This window comes from Zalophus californianus, chromosome 10 (genome assembly GCF_009762305.2).
Source record: "Zalophus californianus isolate mZalCal1 chromosome 10, mZalCal1.pri.v2, whole genome shotgun sequence".
Lineage (NCBI taxonomy): Eukaryota > Metazoa > Chordata > Mammalia > Carnivora > Otariidae > Zalophus > Zalophus californianus.
The window spans coordinates 73105388-73124871 of NC_045604.1; the positions used below are offsets into that span (position 1 = coordinate 73105388).

The 19484-nt window shown below is 51.3% G+C and overlaps 1 protein-coding gene across 1 annotated transcript in view; it reads left to right on the forward strand.

Moving 5' to 3' along the window:
- C10H16orf96 (chromosome 10 C16orf96 homolog) overlaps positions 1-19484 on the forward strand; it is a 36945-nt gene that overhangs the window by 15157 nt on the left and 2304 nt on the right. The window contains exons 6-14 of the mRNA XM_027611879.2: positions 698-783; positions 1115-1225; positions 5175-5249; positions 5925-6089; positions 10377-10495; positions 11200-11262; positions 13958-14050; positions 15014-15194; positions 15331-15430. Coding sequence (XP_027467680.2) covers positions 698-783; positions 1115-1225; positions 5175-5249; positions 5925-6089; positions 10377-10495; positions 11200-11262; positions 13958-14050; positions 15014-15194; positions 15331-15430 — 993 coding nt within the window. The remainder of the gene's footprint in view (positions 1-697; positions 784-1114; positions 1226-5174; positions 5250-5924; positions 6090-10376; positions 10496-11199; positions 11263-13957; positions 14051-15013; positions 15195-15330; positions 15431-19484) is intronic.

The window sequence follows — 19484 nt, forward strand, 5'->3', positions numbered from 1 at the left end:
AAAACATGAACATAAAATATCTCACTTCTTTTTATCCCATATTGAAATGATACTATTTTGAATATATTGGGTTAAAGAAAATATCAAAATTACTTTTACCTGTTCCTTTTTTTATTTTCAAAGATTTATTTATTTTAGAGAGAGAGCACAAGTGGGGGTGGGGGCAGAGGGAGAGGGAGAGAGAATCTCCAACAGACTCCTTGCTGAGCATGGAGCCCGACAGGGGGCTCAATCTCACGACCCTGAGATCATGACCTAAGCCATAATCAAGAGCCAGACGCTTAACTGACAGAGGCACCCAGGGCCTCCTCCTTTTTTGATTTGTTTAAAGAATGTGGCTACTGGGCGCCTGGGTGGCTCAGATGGTTGAGCATCTGCCTTCGGCTCAGGTCATGATCCCAGGGTCCTGGGATCGAGTCCCGCATCAGGCTCCCTGCTCCTTGGGAGCCTGCTTCTCCCTCTGCCTCTCTCTCTCTCTCTCTCTCTCTGTCTCTCATGAATAAATAAATAAAAAGTTTAAAAAAAAAAGAATGTGGCTACTAGAAAATTTTAAATGACCTCAGAGGCCCCCAGGCTCACATTCTCTTGCTTTGGACAGTACTACTTCCAACGACTCCTTTCAGAAGCAGGTGGAGCTCTAGATGAAGCCTCTTTCCCCATCCCTGCCCCAGACAGCCACCCCCTCCTTTGCTTGCAGCTAATATGGGAGCCTCTTCCAAGCTTGGGACGACAGTGGACGTACTGCAGGAAAAGATCGGGACCCTCCAGAGATCCAGGATAAAGGTGAGTGCCCCAGACAGAAAGAGCTTCAGGGGACGGGTGGCTTGAGGTGGGCTGATGGCAGAGTCCCTGACCCAGGATAGCATTTGTCTGTCCCATAGCTGAAAGGCAGCCTGGGGGAGTCAGTGGGGCCGAGGAGGCAGACCTGGCAGGTGCAGGGGTCCCAGTGGGTTGTGCCTGTGTGGTTTCCGTGGCGAGGGTCTTTGGGGGTCACCTAGGTGGCAGGCTGGAGACAGGCTGGAGACGCGTTGGCCTGGTATACTCTTCATGCCCCTTCCCCAGCCATGGTGACCTTAGAAGCAGAGGCCTTTTTGTCCATGTCTCCCCCTTTTAGGAGGAGGAACTCGAGAGAGTTTGGGGTCACCAGATAGAGAAGATAAAGAACCACCACGTCGTGCTGGACAGGGCAGTGGAGAAGCTGCAGATTCGCTTGGATGACTTGAAGGTCTGGGGGCTTGGGTGGGCAGCTGCAGGGAGGGCTCCTCGCTTGGACATTCGGACCCTCCCTGAAGGTTTCACGGATACACCGATGGTGGGGAAACTAGGGATGCTGCACAGACATTTTACTTTGTGTGAATTACACCTCAGTGGCAACAGACAAATCCCACCACCCCCACCTGCACCTCCAAACATAGAAACAAGAGGGCCTGAGCAATGTCTGTGTTACAGACCGCTGGGTCAGCCGCCCCCAGAAGGGTGCCTGGCACACAGCAAATGCTCAAAATGTGCTGAGGGAATCAGTGAATGAATAAGAGGATTTCTTGCATCAACTGTTAGGTTCCTAACATTTCCCCTAACCCAGATTGTTGGTGAATTCTCAGCGTCGGGGCATGGGCCGGGGGCGGGGGGTGTGTGTCTTTCTGGAACCGCAGATTTGCTGACCCCACAATTGTGTAGACAGACACAGAGCACCTAGCTGAGGCTCACTCAGCCTGACACCCCCTCCCGTGGGCCTGGAGGGTCTGACTCAGCTGGCCTGATGACCCTGACCTGATTGATGGTCCTCAGGAGCTGTCCAGTCCATGCCTTGTCTCAGAGGTGTCCCCAACCTTTGGAGGAGCACTCAGAGTCATTCCTAGCAGGAGGAGATAACCTTCCCTCAGAGTATAAGAGACAAAACCCCACACAAAACCACCGGAGATGGTTTCCACGGGGGCTTCCGATTCCAAGTCAGGGGGCTATTGGTGGGATGCATGAGGATGTAGGAGGCACAAGGCGAAGGCTTATCTCCCCCTCCTGAGACCATGACACAGAGGAATCAGGCTATGACACACGCAGGGCGCCTTTGGCATGCAGAGAACTCCTGAAAGGGGAACCAGTCGTAGCCTGAGCTAGGGTGAGGGTGCTGTGTGTGGCCAGAGGGGCCGCAGGCTTGCCGGCGCAGACTTTTGTGAGTGCCGAGATTGGGAACTCCCTTGTTTCTGGCCAGCTGCCGGCCCTCCCTGTCAACTGCCCTACAGGGAGGCTGGGCTGCCATGCCCTGCAGGGTGCCTTCCCCGACCAAGACTGGAGCCAGTGCCCGGGCACGCGTGATGTGTGCCCAGTGCTCTGGTCCACCCTGTGCCGGGGGAAGGAGTTGCTCACTGTCTGCCTCCGAGTAGCTGTTGCTTGTTAAGGGAAACTGCAGAGGACAAGGCCTGTCCAAACAGTGCCAAACAGAACAAGTCAGCCTTTGTGCTCCCTTCCCCTGTGCCAACAGGAATCCGTTGCTTATAAAAGTTAGCCCTGGGAGGACCTGGAGCAAGGTTCCGTATACAACCCATGCTTCGTTAAATATTTCCTAAATGAATACAGGCGATAAGAAATCAGCAGCCCTGTGCAGCCCTTCCCGGGGAAATGAGGGAGGGCAGACCCATCCGCTGTGGTTCTTTTGCAACATCTGGAGATGTGAAGCTCTCCCTGGATGTCTGCGAGAAACATCAGGAACACAGCAGGTGGCACAAGAAATCCTCTTATTTATTCACTGAGTGATTCAGCCTGTACTACCAGCGTCCACTTTGCACCAGGCACCCTGCTAGTGGCTGGGGATGCTGCAGTCAGCAAGACAGACACCCTCCAGGCCCTTCGGGGGGAGGGGTCAGTGGTGTATTTGTTTATTTTTAACTGGAGTGTAACTTATACACAGTGAAATGCCCGAGTCTTAAGTCCAAGAGCTCAGTCCACGTCCGCCTGTTTGTGTAGCCATGCCCCCACCATCCAGTCAAGACGGAAATGTTTCTGTCCCCTTGGCGTGCTTCTCTCAGAGTTTCCCACTGAGACCCCAGCCAGAAAATAAGTGGGGGCCAAACTCTTTCTTACGGACCTTACGGAAAACGTGATTTGCGTTTTGCAAGGGGACAAGTGTCTTCCATAAGCCAGAGGCTGCATTCCAAAACCATTCTTGAAACAAACGGTGATATTCAGAGTTTGGGCTTGGTGTGGGAGGACACGGGTAAGGCGGCCAGTGGGTACGGAGTGCTGACTCTGCCAGAATTAGCCAGAAGATGCCACTTCTTGTCTCTCTAGGCTGTGGGGGAGTTAAGGGATTAGTGCCCCGTGAAAGAGCAGAAAACCGATCCAGGCAAAGGAGTTGGTGGGGCTCACCCGGCCGGGAGGCGGCCTGGTGCTGGGGTTCAGAGCCCTGGCTGTGGGTTAGATAGGCCTAGGCTTGCGTCCTAGTCCTCCCACTGACTGGGTGTATTTGTCTCCTGGGGCTACTGTAAGAAATGATCGCAAACTGCATTCTTTATTAAAACACTAGGCACCTGTTCCGTCACAGTTCTGGAGGCTAAAAGCCCAAAATCCAAGTGTTGGCAGGACCTCGCTCTGACAGAAGGCTCTGGGGGAGGATTCTTGCCTCTTCCAATTTCTGGTGGCTCCAGGCATTCCTTGGCTTGTGGCCACATCCGTCCAATCTCTTGTTTCCCTATTCCCTCTGCGTGTCTGTCTTCATCTCCTTATAAGGACATCAGTCGATGGATTCCAGTATGACCTCATCTTAACTAATATATCTGCAAAGACCCTATTTCCAAATAAGGCCACATTCACAGGTTCTGGGAAGGCATGGATTTTGGGGAAGATGTTAATCAACCCAGTACACAGGTGACCCTAACAGAAGTTAGAAGATCTAAGCCCAATCACTCCTCTTTATTTCTAGATTTTAACTAGAAAGAGCCAAGTGGAGATGTAAGTATTAATATTGGGCCTGATGACTCCAAAAGGTCAGGGCTCTCTGCTTATGTGGGGTTGGAGGAAGCAACCTGACTTGAGGCCCAAACAGGGCCTTCCCTCCATACCTCCACTTCCCATTCTAGACCTTGGGGACCCATCTTCAGGCAAGGTGGATGTGATGGAACTTGGCACTTATTAGAATTAGGTTCAACTTCAGATAACATAATCTCCGCCCCCCCCACCCACAAATAACTGACTTAAACCAGGTGTAAGTGTATTTCCCATTCACATTCAAGAAACTCAGAGGTGGTTTGTCCAGAGCTGGTATAGAACTCCATGGTGTATGACTTCCATTCCCAAGCTCACCTCAAGGAACAAGATGGCTACTGGCACTCCAGTCATTAACTCTGCATTCAAGCCAGCAGCAGAGAGGACATACATCATTAAATATTTCTTATTTTTCCTACCTACTTCCTGCCCACTTCCATTTACACCCCAGTGGTCATACTGAGCTATAAAAGAAGGTGTGAAATGAATTCATGATTCTGGGCTGCCAGGTGCCAGCTCAAAGTTTAGGGGCTCTGTTCCTAAGGGTGAGAGGGAAACCAGACATGAAGGAAGAAACAGAAGCCTGTTTCCAGCTTTGGAGGAAACATGGCTGGGGACAAGGCTCTGGGGACATGGCTCAGGAAGTGGTGAGGCTCTGAGGCTCTTCCCAAGCAGGTTAGCTGCTGCTGCCACAGGCAGGGTCCAGAAAATGGAGAGCGGGCAGAGTTAACGAGCAGAGCTGGTTCTTCATGGAGTGAGGGGGTGGGATATGAGAGTTTCCTCCTGACACCGGGGCACAGCATGTGCCTATTTATCCACCAAGTGCTTGGTGGATAAATAGACTCCAGTTCTCACTGGGACCCCATTACAGATAAGAGCTGAACTTGCCTCAAACTTCCAGGGAACCAAAGTGTTAGCATTGGTTTATGTTTTCCTTCCTCAAGTCTGCCCCCCTCCCCCCATGCCGCCAAGTTCCTATGATGCCACCTCTGAGGGGACATCTTGTCCCAAGGCTCACGTTCCTTCCCTTCTGATCTGGCATCTGGAATCCACACCTTTGGATGTGCCCACCCTACCTGCTAGCCACCTGGCCCCATTGTCCCTTCCTAGCAGTGTGGCAAGTGTCAACATGGGAGGAAGATGTTATTTCCAAGGTCTCCAGGGACGGGGAACATGCCATTTTCTTCTGTTCTTAGATTGTCCATGCTCAAATTAAAAACCTTGAAATGCACAAGGTGGACAAAAGTGTGATGGAGCAGGAGTTGAAAGAGGTGAGTGGGGGCGCCTGGGTGGCTCAGTCAGTTAAGCGTCTGCCTTCAGCTCAGGTCATGATCCCAGGGTCCTGGGATCGAGTCCCGCATCGGGCTCCCTGCTCAGTAGGGAGTCTGCTTCTCCCTCTGCCCCTTCCCCCCTCATGTTTGAGCTCATGCTTGTGCTCATGCACAGTCTCTCTCTCTCTCTCTCTGAAAGAAAATCTTAAAAAAAAAAAAAAGGAAAGAAAGAAAGAGATAAGTGAGCAGTTTCCTCTCTCCTCCTGCCTGTGCATCCTGAGCCCAACTCTCCCACCCAGGGGAATGGAGTCATCCAGCCAAGACAAAAACCAGGCAGAGAACATCCCACAATTTCCTTCCATCTTTCTCATATAGAAGGGCTAGGGAAGCTTCCCCAAAGTTGTCCTGTCAACTCCTATTTTCAGTGACTCAGAATTAATGACAATTTATTATGTGAACTTAAAAACCATGCACCAGTTTCTCCATCCACAGGAAGACCTTGGCTTAGACCTGACAGTCGTGTTTGAGCCAGTTAGACCCCAAGGTTGAATTTAAACCAAGGCCGGGCATTCAGGGTCCCAGACTAAAAAACACAGACCAGAGTGGTTGGATCCCCCAACTTCCTCCTGCTCCCACGCCAGCATCCCTGGCTCCCTGAGTCCCCTGTGTCTCTAGAAAGCCGACAGGAGCACCCTGGCAAGCAAGGCGAGCCGGGCCGACCTGGAGACAGTAGTGACAGAGCTGAACGAGATGATTCAGGGCATGCTCTTCAGGGTCGTGACCCACGAGGATGACTGGAAGAAAGCTCTGGAGCAGCTGAGCAAGGACCTGAGCACCAAGGTGAGTACCCCATAGCAGCTGTCACCTGCTGCATAACAAGTAGTCCTGAAATGTGACACCTTGAAACGACAAATGCTCAGATTTGCTGAGGGCCAGGAATTGGGGAGCAGCTTAGCTGAGGGACTCAGATTCTCCCATGAGGCTGCAGTCAAGAGGCCATCGGGGCTTCAGCCCGCTGAAGTGCCATTTCCAAGATGGCAGTCTCCCGTGGTTGTCAGCAAGACACCGCACTTCCTTGCCACTCAGACTTCTCCTCAAGTCTGCCTGAGTGGCATCACAACATGGTAGCCTACTTCCCCAGAATGAGTGACCCAGGAGAGCCCAACGGAAGCTGTGTATTGTCTTCTAGGACAGCCACACCGCATCATTTCTGTAGCATCCTGTGGTTCCATAGGCCAGCCCTACTCCGTGTGAGAGAGTGTGAGGACCGAGAGGTGTGGGCTGGGAGCACCTTGGAGGCTGACTACCATAACTCTCCTGCCTGGCCCAGCAAAGGGGCATGGCAGGGTGGTGGGCGGGGGGGAATCTGCTGATCATTTATTTCTTCTTCTGTCATTTACTGACCACCTGTGATAAGCCAGACTCTGGAGAAATGTTGATAATGAGTCCCAGCCCCTGCCTTGATTGAGACTGTCTAGTAGAGAGACAGCAACAGTCAAACCAACAATTACAGTGCTGTGCAGCTCCTGCAGTTTGGGTTCAGAGTCCGGCAGCCCTGGGTGCAAGTCCCAGCTTCCCCTGAGCGGCCATGGGCCCCAAGTGGTATGACCTCCCTGAGCCTCAGCTTTCTCCTCCGCAAAACGAGGATTTGTTCGTTCATCAACTGCGCAGTGGGCACCTACAGTGGATGTAATGACAAGCAAAGCAGATACGGACGTGTTTCTCTCAGGGACACGTTCCTCATAAAAGTCACACAGATCAGTGCGGAATTGTAGCCTGAGTGAGTCCACTCATCTACAGAACAACTGACCTACTTTTCTTCAATAATTCAATGATGGGGTGGGGAAAAGAGAGGAGACAGAGACTGTTCTAGATTACAAGTGTCTCCAGAGACAAAACAACCAAATGCAGCTCATGAGGAGACCTGGCTTGTGTCCTGGTTCAGTTGTGCCAGCTCGACACATGGGCTGGGAATTGGTGCAAAGTCAGGAATTCCTGTTCGTGTGTTCGGTGTCCTGATGGCATTGCGGTCACGTAAGAAAATGTCCTCACGGTGGCGGGGCACCGGGGGGGTGCCGTTGGTGGAGGCTCTGACCCTTGGTTTCAGCTCAGGTCGTGATCTCAGGGTCATGAGATTGAGCCCCGCGTCGGGCTCCATGCTCAGCACAGGGTCAGCTTGAGATTCTCTCTCTCCCTCTGCCCCACCCCATCTCAAAAATAAATAAATAAAGCTAAAAAACAAAAAAAGAAAAAGAAAAAGAAAATGTCCTCATGAGTACTATGGTATTTATGAGTGAGGTATCACGGTCTTTCTGTTTTAGAGAAAGAGAACACACGGGGAGGTAGGGGAGGGAGAGAGAATCTCAAGCAGGCTCCACACCCAGCTGGTTAACCTTTAACCATTTTAAAATGACTAAATCGGTGGCATTTTGTACATTCACAGTTTTCTGTAAGCACTACCTCTGTCTGGTGGTAAGACACTATCATCTCCCCAAAAGGAAGCCCATACTCATATAGGCAGCACCCCCCACCAGCCCCTGGCAACCACTGGGCTTCTTTTTTTCTCTGTGGGTTTGCCTATTCTGGACATTTCATATAAATGGAATCATACATAACTGTGACCTTTTGTGATTGGCTTCTGGCACTTAGCATCATGTTTTCAAGGTTCATTTATGGATCAGATCTCCATTCTTTTTTATAGCTGAATACTAATTCCATCGACAAGATAGACCACATTCTGTTTATTCATTCATCTGTTGATGGGCACTTGGGCTGTTTCCACCTTTGACTATTATGAATAATGGTGCTGTGAACATACATGTACACATTTTTGTTTGAATGCCTGTTGTTAGTTCTTTTGGGTAGATAGCCAGGAGTGGAATTGCTGGGTCATATGGTAATCCTCTGTTTAACTTTTTATAGGTAGGGGTGATATATTATGTCTGCAATTCACTCTGAAATGATTCAGAAAATGAACAGATACACACACGTATAGATAAAGAAAATGTGGTAAAATGTTAAAAGTTGATTAAATGGATGTCCAAGTGTCCTTTGGATTATTCTTGCAACTTTTCTGTAGATTTAAAAGTTTTCAAAATAGGAAGCTGGGGGAAAGAGTCTTCTTGGGGTGCTGTGCACTTCGTGTCACCTTGGGTCGGCAGGTACGTCATGCTGGCCAGTGGTCCCTTCAGTGGTGAAGCAGATTCATCAGAGCCCAGCGATGCTAAGCTGATGGCACCACTGTAAAGGTACATTCCCCCCTTATAAGCAGCAAGTGATTTGGGGGTGACCCTTTGGCACCCTGGAAATGTCTGTTGCCTCATTGGCCATTTTCCTAGTGGTTTCCTCATAAATTGAGAATCGTTTCCTGAACTGGTTATTTCACGGTTGCAAAATAGTGAGTTCTCTAATCTTAGCACTGCTTCTCCATTTACCAGCTAGAAATCCCAAAAGAAGAGCTCTCCCTCATCAGCTTGAGCCAATTACCCTGAAATATGTTTTTTTTTAAAGATTTTATTTATTATTTGAGAGAGAGAGAATGAGAGATAGAGAGCACGAGAGGGAAGAGGGTCAGAGGGAGAAGCAGACTCCCTGCCGAGCAGGGAGCCCGATGTGGGACTTGATCCTGGGACTCCAGGATCGTGACCTGAGCCGAAGGCAGTCGCTTAACCAACTGAGCCACCAGGCGCCCTGAAATATTGTTCTTGCAGGAAAGATGAGAACAATGATGAGCTATTTCCTTTAATTACTGGTGTTCAAGAATGATATCACTGCTACAGATACCTCCAATATATGGTGGCAAATGGGGGTTTCTGTTTTTTTTATTTCTTTTCTTTTTTGTGAATGTCACTGTGAATCATGGGTTTTAATGTATTCAATTTGCTCAATCAGTTAAGTTACTATTTCTTTTGTCACTTACATGTTCTCATCTTTGGCCTGTGAGCTGGCCTCTGAGCCCTTTGACTTGACCCTCTGTCTCAGAAAGCGGTCTTGGTTCCTTAAAGGACAAGATGTTCCAGGCTCATCTTCAACATTCCCTTCCTCAGACCTGATTCAGTCATTTCTCTACAGAGTCTCGGTTCCTGTTAGTGGGGAGTGGTGTTTAGAGACCAAAATGTGGGCACTGGAAGGAACACTTTAAACTACACCCAACAGGGGCACCTGGGTGGCTAAGTCGTTAGGCATCTGCCATTGGCTCTAGTCATGATCCTGGGGTCCTGTGTCGGGCTCCCTGCTTGGCGGGAAGCCTGCTTCTCCCTCTCCCACTCCCCCTGCTTGTGTTCCTGCTCTTGCTGTATCTCTCGCTGTCAAATAAATAAATAAAATCTTAAAAAAAACAAACATGTAAACTACCCCCAACATGGGGTTCTCACTCATGACCCCAAGATCAAGAGTCACATGCTGGATTTAAAAATTCACAAGTCCCACTGTGAAAACCAGTCTGGCAGTTTCTCAAAAAGATAAACATAGGGTCATCATACAACCCAGCACTTCCAGGCCCAGGTGTGTACCCAAAAGAAATGAAAATGGGTCCATATAAAAACTTGTACACAAATGTTCATAGCAGCATTACTCATAATAGCCAAAAAGTAGAAGCAACCCAAATGTCCATCAACAGATGGATAGATAAATTGTGGTCTATCCATCCACAAATTGTGGTGGAATATTATTCAACCATAAGAAGAAATGAAGCTCAGATTCATGCTGCTACCTGGGTGACCCCTGCAGACATGATGCTGAGTGAGAGAAACCAGACACCGAGGGCCATGGATTGTGTGATTCCATTTATATGAAATGTCCAGAACAGGGCAATCCATAGACAAAAACTGGATTAGTGGGTTGCCTACACTGGGGGTTTGGAGCTCACTTCACCACTTGCAACAGCATGCATTAGGGAGATGAACCTTAACCAAAGCTTTGTCATTTTCCTTTTCCTTGACCCCCTCACTGTTTCAGTTTAATCTTGTTACACTCTGTGTAATTTTGCTGCAGTTCCTTTTCTGGAGTGAAGCTGGGGACAGGGGAGTGTGTGTGTGTGTGTGTGTGTGTGTGTGTGTGTGTGTGTGTGTGTGTGTGTGTATGAATTAGCTGACTAAAAGCTCTTTTCTTCCCTTTGGCTGTTTGCAGCTGGTCCACAGTGATTTGAATGGTCTGAAGAAAGACATGGATGAGATCTGGAAAGTACTCAGGAATCTCCTGATTGAAGGCCTACGATTTGACCCTGACAGTGCTGCCGGCTTTAGGAAGTGAGCCCCACCTGGGTAGGGGTGCAGCTCCCAGAGGCTGGGGAGACCCTCTCTCCAGAGAGGAAACCAGAGGGGCATCCCAGCGGATTCTGGGAAGAAGGGTTCTAGACCTGTGGACCCAGGGGAAAGGGGTGGGGCTTTCCGGCTTCAGGGAGGAGGGTGAAGGTGGGATGGAGCTGAGGGCACCCAGGGGCTCTGGCCTTGGCTGTCGAGGGGCTCCAGGAACACATCTGCTCTAAAGCCCTCTTGCCACGAATGAAACCAAGGCTCACAGAGGGTAGGGGCCATGCAAGGCCTCACAGGGAGCCTGGGGATCTGGGACTGGAGCCCTCTTGCCATGTCCCCCAGCCCATCCAGATAGAGCCCCAGGCAGACGGACTCAGTGTTGGGGTGGGGAAGGGGTCTCCTGTCCTCAGATGACCCCTCATCCCTCCAAATATCCCCTGTGTAGGGTAGCTTTCCAGAGGCCCCTGGTTTTCAAGACCTCCATTGTGTTTGGGGCAGGAACATTAACTACACACACTGTATCCCCTACCTGTGCCCCAGGCAGCCACAGGGTAGGGATCAGCAGGGGCCAGCAGAGCCGACTTGAGCTGAGCTGGGCTGGGTCAGCAGGGGAGTAGGGTGTGGAGGGAGGTCCTGACCCTGAGGAACAGATAGACCTTACCCCACGGTGCACCAGCTGACGGCTGGCTGTCTTCCAGGAAACTGTTTGAGCAGGTGAAATGCATCTCCTGCGACCGGCCTGTGGAGCTGATGACGGGCCCGTGAGTACCGCCGCCAGGGGGCGCCCACGCCCACCCTCTCTGTTTGGATTCCCCCACCTAGGCGCCTGGGGAGGTTCTAGGTCCATCATTTTTCTGTCCGTCTGTCCGTATACATTATTCCATACACATTATTCCGTACACTTGATTTCATTTGCTCCCGGTCCCGGGCAGGGGCACTTGGCATCCCCTCCTTCACCAGCTCTGCCTGGCGCCTGCTGTGTCCCAGAGTCAAGGTCAACTCCAAAAGCAAAAGGATAGAAGGAAACGGGAAAAGCTGAACTTTGTGGGACTTCCTTGCATGTATTTTTAGAGTCTAATACTTTTTATTTATTTAGGTGAAATTCACACACACACACACACACCATTTTAAAGTGAACAGTTCAGTGTCATTTGGTGCACATTCATGGTGAACTGCAACCATCACCTCTAATTCCAAAGCATTTTCATCTCCCTAAAAGGAAACCCCAGACTCATTAGCAGTCTCCCCAACCCCCGACAACCACTAACTTTCTATCTCTGTGGATTCGCCTGTTCTGGACACTCCATATGAATGAAGTCGTACAACCTGTGACCTGGTTCTGTCACTGAGCATCATGTTCTTAAGTTTCATCCACACTGTGGCAGGTGTCAGTGCCTCATTCCATTTTTTATGGCTGAATCGTATCACATTATATAAGCCGCCCACATTTTGTTTATCCACTTACACGCTGATGAACATTTGGGTTGATACATCTTTTAGCTCTTGTGATTAGTGCTGCTGTGAATATGCATGTACGGAGATTGGCTGGAACACCCGCTTTCTGTTATTTTGGGTATAAACCTGGAGATGGTGGGAGTGCTGGGTCATGTGGTCCCTTGATGGCTAACTCTTTGAAGAACCACCAAACAACACTCTCGTAGGGTTTAAGAGCCTGAATCTTGCAGCGCCCACACTAGCCTGGCCCCCGTGACCCACGAAGCTCACCACCCTACATCATCAGTCCATGCTCATGGAGGGGATTTGAGCCTATATCCAGATTTTTTGGTTAAAGCCCCAGATCCCTAGTTGCAGCGTTATTTATAATATTTAAAAAAAAAGGAAACAATGTGAAGCGGTGAATGAGTTGTACATTTGCATCAGCTGATATAAGTCATGTTGTAGAAGGAGGTATAATGGAAACTTCTGAGATGTGGAAATGGTTGCAGCTACACCGTCCAACGCAGTAGCCGACAGCCAAATAGGGCTAATGCGGCTGAAAATGGAATTTTGCATTTTATTTAAATTTATTTAAGTTTAACCATAAATTTAAATAGCTTCCCGTGTCCAGTGGTTGCCATATTGGATGGCACAGTTGTGGAAGAATTATTTAGTGGCCTGGAAAAAGGTTCACAATAACTTAAATGAGAAAATCAAGTAGTTTGTGTGTGATCCTATTTTTGTTTTGTTTTGTTTTGTTTTTTAGCAAGGTTTATTGAGCGATAGCAGTGATAGTATAAAGCTCCCAAGGAGGGAGGGGTCCCAAAGGGGTTGCCCATGATCCTATTTTTGTTAAAAAAAAAAAAAATACAGGGGCGCCTGGGTGGCTCAGTCATTAAGCATCTGCCTTCGGCTCAGGTCATGATCCCAGAGTCCTGGGATCGAGCCCCGCATCAGGCTCCCTGCTAAGTGGGAAGCCTGCTTCTCCCTCTGCCTGCCACTCCTCCTGCTTGTGTTCCCTCTCTCACTGTCTCTCTCTGTCAAATAAATAAATAAAATCTTTATTTTTTTTAAAGATTTTATTTATTTATTTGAGAGAGAGAGAGAGAATGAGAGAGAAAGCACATGAGATGGGGGGAGGGTCAGAGGGAGAAGCAGACCCCCTGCTGAGCAGGGAGCCCGATGCGGGACTCGATCCAGGGACTCCAGGATCATGACCTGAGCCGAAGGCAGTCGCCCAACCAACTGAGCCACCCAGGCACCCAATAAATAAAATCTTCAAAAAAATACATAAACAGAAAATTACTGGAAAGGACACATATCAAAATATTTGTCACATGGTTATAGAGCTTTTTGTGTTTATTTGTGGTCTGTCCTTTCTAAAATACTGACAGTATATATTACTTTAACATTTTATTGTGGTTAAAATGGTAAAGTATATAAATGTTTATGGTGCAATCTGATGAATTTGTACACGTGTACACACCTTTATAACCACCTCTGAGATCAACATGTACAATAGTTCCCTCTGCTCAGAGAGCTGATATATATATATGTATTTTTTTTTTTTTTTTGGTGTGTGTGTGTGTGTGGAGGTAAAACACACAACACAAATCAACCATTTAAAACTGGGCAGGTCAGGGGCATTTAGTACCTCAACAATATTGTGCAACCACCGCTCCTTCTAGCACCAGAGCATTTTCACCAATTTTCCAGAAGGAAACCCCAGCCCCATTTGTGGCCATTCCCCATCCCCTCCCCCGCCCCCTGGCAACCTCCGATCTGCGTTCTGTTTCTAGGATTCACCTGTTCTTGCTTTTAGTTTTATAATCAGAACAGTTGTTCTTCGTGACTGTCAAAGATCACTGGGGCTCTTTAGGGCCCTGAGCGCAGCGGGCCGTGCTGTGGATGTCTCCAGAGAGAGGGATGGGTTTAAGGGTGGACTTCCTGGAGGAGGAAGGAGGCTGGGGCTGTCTGCTGGACACTTGTGTCTCCCCCTGAACTCTTGTCCTCCAACAGGCAACTCATCACCATCCGCAAAGCCCACCTGCTTTCGAGGCTGCGGCCAGCCAGTGCCAACACGTATGAGTACCTGCAGCAGCAACAGTTGAGGTGAGTGGGCTGGGGGCCTGCCCCGCAGAAGCCCTCAGGAGCCCGGAGCCCTGCAGAGATGCCAGCTCCAGTCCCAGGGCATTGACAGCCATCTGCAAGGGAGCCGTCTGGGGAGGTGCTGGGGCAGCAGATGGCCTGGGAGAGGACACTGGCAGAAGGGAATGGGCATATTTATTGGACATCTATTATGGGCGGAGACCATTCGGGAAGGATTCTCATTTAAATCTCACCACTCCTGTGAGCTAGGATGGACGTGCCCGCCTCCAGCTGGTGGAAGTAAGCGAGGGCCATGGCCTCAGCTCACTGCACTGAGTGCTTTGCCCTAGCCGACCTCAGTGAATCCTTAAGCCTTCCCTTTGAGGTGTATTCTTCTTCACCACATTTTGTAGTTGAAGGAAATGAGGTTCAGAGAACTTCAGCGACCTGCTCAAGGTCACAACTAGTAAGTGGCAGAGTTGGTGCCTTGACCTACAGTTTCCCAGCGCACCTGGTGGGCTCCCTGGGTGGCCCCACCCTCAACCTCCTGACCTCCCACGCACTGTGGGTGCTTCCTACACCCTGCCTGAGATACTTCTGGTCAGGTGGGGAAATGAAGGCTGACCAACAATCACAGCCACATGAAGGGGAGAGCCATGGGGACCTGGGCCCGCACCCCCACCTTCCTGTGCCTGACTCCTTCTTGACATCACTCCCTCTTGAGATCACAGGTTAAAAGCCTTCTGTTGTCGGGCCAGACCAAGGCCCCCAGGGGTGGCTGGGTCTGGGGGAACATAGGCCTTGGGTTTCCCCTCTGCCCCGACTGCGCCTGTCCGTATCCACCCGCCAGCCCAACGTACCCCCCAAACTCAAGCTGGAAGAAATTCCAGTCTTGTCTTGCCACTGGGCGGGCCCTTGGGCCCATCCTGATGCTTCTCTGGGGCAGAGGGTTCTCCCAGCGCCTGCTGTCCTACCTGCCTACCCCAGGGAACACCTGCGGCTACAGCAGCTCCGGGACCTTGGAGACCAGCAAAGTAGTCTGGATTCGCTGGGGTCCCAGAAGGACTGGGGCGATGGCCCTGGCAATTTTGCCAACCTCCAGTTCAACTCCTATGACTTGTCAACGCTCTACCCCTACGGGGACCCTGACGTGTTCGACTATGACACCGTGAGTAGTGTCGTGGGTGGGTGACCCCGGGGCGTGGGTGACCCCGGGGAGGCCGTGCTCTGTCTGCTGATCCTCTGCATGTACCAGAGATGCAGGGGAGGACACTCCCTGACTTGGGATCCGGGCCATCTAACAGGCTGAGGTGGACATTCTGGGAGTGGACGGGATCCTGTACAAGGGCCGAATGGCCAACCAGGATGGGGCACGGCCTTTGACCAGCGTTGAGAAGAGGACAGGTGAGAGCTTCTAGGACTTCCTGGGAGCCCGTGTCCTGGACGTCCTGGCTTTGCTGGGGAGGATGAGGAGGTGCAGGCCGGGCTCAGAGCTGGCCCCATCCTGGGCTGGGGGGTCCTCACACAGTCACTTGCAGAAATGGGTTCCACTGTATGCCAGGCACTGCACCAGGCACTGGGGAGGTGGTGGAGAGCCAAGAAAGATGGGCTATCACTCCAGGGTTTCCACACCAGTGAGAGAAGCAGACTGTGAGCAAATAACCTGAAGATGAGGCCCCATTGTTTGGAATAGCAGTGAGTAGCTGACCTGAGGGGAGGACCCTGGAGACAAAGGATGCTGGCCTAGGGACAGGTGCCAGATGGCCTCAGGAAAGAGGGATGCTGGGCTGGGGATGGGAGAGTTGTGAGAAGGACATCAGTCCAAGAAGAGGCCTCTGATGAGGGAGTAGAGGTTAGCTGGATCAAGGGGCCAGGTGGAAAGAGAGTAGCCTAGGTGGAGGGCATAGCAGGTACAAAGATCCTGTGGGGGCTGGAAGCCAGGCACAATTGGAACTCAGGAAGCTGAGTCTACCTGTGGTGGAGATTAGGAAGGGGTTGGGAATGATGAAGAGATGTGGACAGACCCTGGAGGCCTGTGTCTTAGTGTCCCAGGTTAGGTGAGGTTTGGGTTAGTAGGGGACACATGGAATCAGTTATTCTGATTGCTGCAGCATCAAGGCTTCCGCTCCAGCTGGCTCCTACTGGGAACCCCAGTCCTTGGCTCCAGCAGTGGGCCGGCAATACCAGAAGGGGTACATTCTGTGCACACCCTTCGGGGTTTTCTCCTTCTGGGAAGAGGAATTCTCAGTTTTGCCCTGGGTGGGAGCCATACACTGCCCCGTGGCAGGGAGCCCCAAGGTGGCTGGAGGGTTAAATTCTGCCCATGGTATTCTTCTTCATCCCACATTGTCCCTATTGACTGGAGGACGAAATACCAGACGCGTAATGAAAGGGGACTGTTCAATTGCGGGTGCTGGACAAAGAAAGAAGAGCCCGCGTTATTGTCCTGGGATGACTGCAACAAATGGCCACAAACTGGGGCTTGAGACAGCAGAATTTCTCATGGTTCAGGAGACTAGAAGTCCAAAAATCAAGGTGTCCCAGGGCTGTGCTCACTTCCAGGGCTCTAGGGGAGGTTCCTTCCTGCCTCTTCCCGCTTGTGGCGGCTCCACGCATTCCTTGGATGGTGGCTGTGTCCCTCCAGTCTCCACCTCCATCTTCCCGTGGCCTTCCCCCTGTGTCTTCTCTTCTGTCTTTCTGTCTCCTATAAGGACACTTGTCCTTCTTAAGTCGGGATGAGCCCAAGATCCTCAATTACACCTGCGAAGGCCGTTTCTCCAAATAGGGTTATAGTCATAGGTTCTGGGGGATGTATCTTTTTGGGGACCACCCGTCAACCCAGGAGGGCAGGACACCATCTGAGCCCTGCATTCCCCCAGCATGGATCTGGCCCATGTGGCGTTCATGGCTCATCCCAGACAAGGCTCAGTCCCCGGCAGCAGCTGCTGTTAGGTTAAGCTTCAGGGGTCACCAGGCAGGGTAATAACAATGGTGGCTAATATTTAATGAGCCCCAACTTATTGCCAGGCTTGTGCTGCCTCCTTTCTTCCAGCAACAACTTGTTGAGGCATTGCACAAAGGCAGCTGAGGGTTGGTGGCTGGAAGTGCACCCTTGGTGGAGGGGCCCTTCTTCCTGCTCAGGCACCAGACAGGACCCCTCTCCACCCACCTCCCCTGGGCTGTCACCCAGAGGGATGGGGCTTCTCTCCCCATGGCTCATTCATTCTCGAGACCCATGCAGCAAAGCAGGCCTGAATCACAACTCCTCAACTGCTTTGCCCTGCTTGGGGACAACAAAGCTTAGAAATCAATCAGAAACCCGCCTGTGGCCAGATCTTTTGACCAGATTGTTCTTATTGCTCATTTATGTACTCAAAAGAACATTCTAATCCAAAACAGGCTCGAAAGCTAAACCTAAATGAGCCCGCATGAGCCCCGCCCCAGGTCCAGCCTTCCCCCCCCGCCCCATGCGTTCGTCTGTTCACATCAGCATCCAGCATGCCCTGCCGTTTACTCAGCCCTTTGCCAGGCCCACAGGGGACACTGAGGAGCAGCTGGGCAGTCTGTGCCCTCCGGATGCTTGCACTGAGTCAGGAGATCAGGCCAGGGCAGGGGAACGGCTGGTCCCCAGTGAGCCGTGCCCCCGCAGTAGGGGAATGGACGCACTGAGGTGGGTGGTCAGCAGGCTGGACTTTCAGAGAAGTGCCCTGGAAGGAAGGCTAAGTTCAGGCAGGACTTGGGTAGGACGGAGAAGGATGTGGCAGGGGCGGGCGCAGGCCTCAGCCCTCCTCACCAGCTCTGGGTGGACTGCCTAAAACGCACACCGCGACCGGGACCCTCCCCGGCTCAGAGCCCATCCCTATGAGTTTCCTATGGCTGCTGTAACTAATTCCCGCAAACCAAGGGGCTTAACCCAAATTTATTATCTTTGTTCTGGAGGTCAGATGTCCAAAATGAGTCTTAAAGAGCTAAAACTAAGCTGTTGGCAGGGCCAGTTCCTTCTGAGGCTCTAGGGGAGACTCTGTTTCCACCCTGTTTCCACCTGCCAGGGGCCTCCTGCGTTCCTTATCTTACGGCCCCTTCCTCCAGCTCAAGATGCGTCACTCCTACCTCACTTGTGTCCTCACCTCCCCTTCTCTGACTTGGACCCTCCAGCCTCCCTCTTCAGAGCCTCGCAATTACATTAGGCCATCTGGATAGTTCAGGGTCCTAGGTTTTAGGGTTTAGGACGGGGATATCTCAGGGGCACTGCCCTCCGAGTCCAGGCTCCTTGGCCAATCTGGCAGGGGGGGTGTAGAAAGGGGTGCTTGTCCCCTGTCTGCCCCTCCCTCCAGCATCTCAGAACTGTTTTCCTGTCTGTCAGTGAGCCTGGCTGTCTCCCGCCTCTGGGCCTCTGCCCGTGCTCTGTGCCTGCCTTGAAGCCCTGGGGAATCTTTCTCATCTGCCAGAGCTTAGGGTCCCCTCCCATTGAGAGCCTCCCAGCTCATCGGCTTCTGGCTTCTGCAGAGGGGGGCAAGCCGCAGAGGAGGGCCTGGGAGGAGCAGGTGTCTGGGTCAGGTGTCGAGTCCAGGGCATCTGTTGGGTCAGAGCTGGGTTGCCAAGCCTCACTGGGTCTCGATTTTGAACCTGTGCCCTGCGCCCACATCCCTCACCTGGCAGGGAAGCAGTGAGACAGTCTCACTGGTCAGCTGGTTGGCCGGTCCTGCCTCTGACCTGTGGAGGGATCCAGGTGCCAACTGGTGATCAGAGCGGGGGCCAGGGAGTACCCCTCAACTGGGCATTTGCTCTTCACAGAACCCAGGAAGCACAGTGGAGCTAGTTCTTAGTTCACACTCAAGGAGGAGTTGATGCAGACCTTGAGACAGAGTTAGGAATACAAGAGGTTTGGGGTGGGAGGGTTACAAAGAGGGGGGGAGGAAAGGGAGAGAGCAAGCAGAGACCCTCAGATAGTAAGCAGATCTGATGAGGTCCATGCCAGCCCCGTGGGGAGCTGAACAAACACCCCTGCGCTCCTACCATTGGCCGGAGCTGCTAACAGCCCCTGAGGTGCCAACAGGTGGAGACCGTTGGCTCCCTTTGCTCCTGCGGCTGAACAGCGAGTTTTTCCTTAAAAGGGAATTCGTGTAGCTGACCCTGCTGCTGCAAGACCCTGGTCACTCAGCTGGTCATTCCCAAGCCCTTATTGGCGCCATGTGTACTTTAGATACCACTGGGGAGACAAGACGTGGACAAAATAGTTACTGCCCCCTTAGAGTTTTTACCCCATGAGGGACCATAAGATATAAACTAAAGAAATAATTCAGTGAGTAGGATGAAACATGGGAGTGAGGGAGAGGATGACCACTTGAGCTAAAGGACTCTTTAAAGAAAGGACATTCGAAGCAAGAATTGTCAGGACAGCCAGGGAAGGACACAGTGTCTGGGCAGAAGGAAGAATCCGGTGTCCTTCATGGGAAGG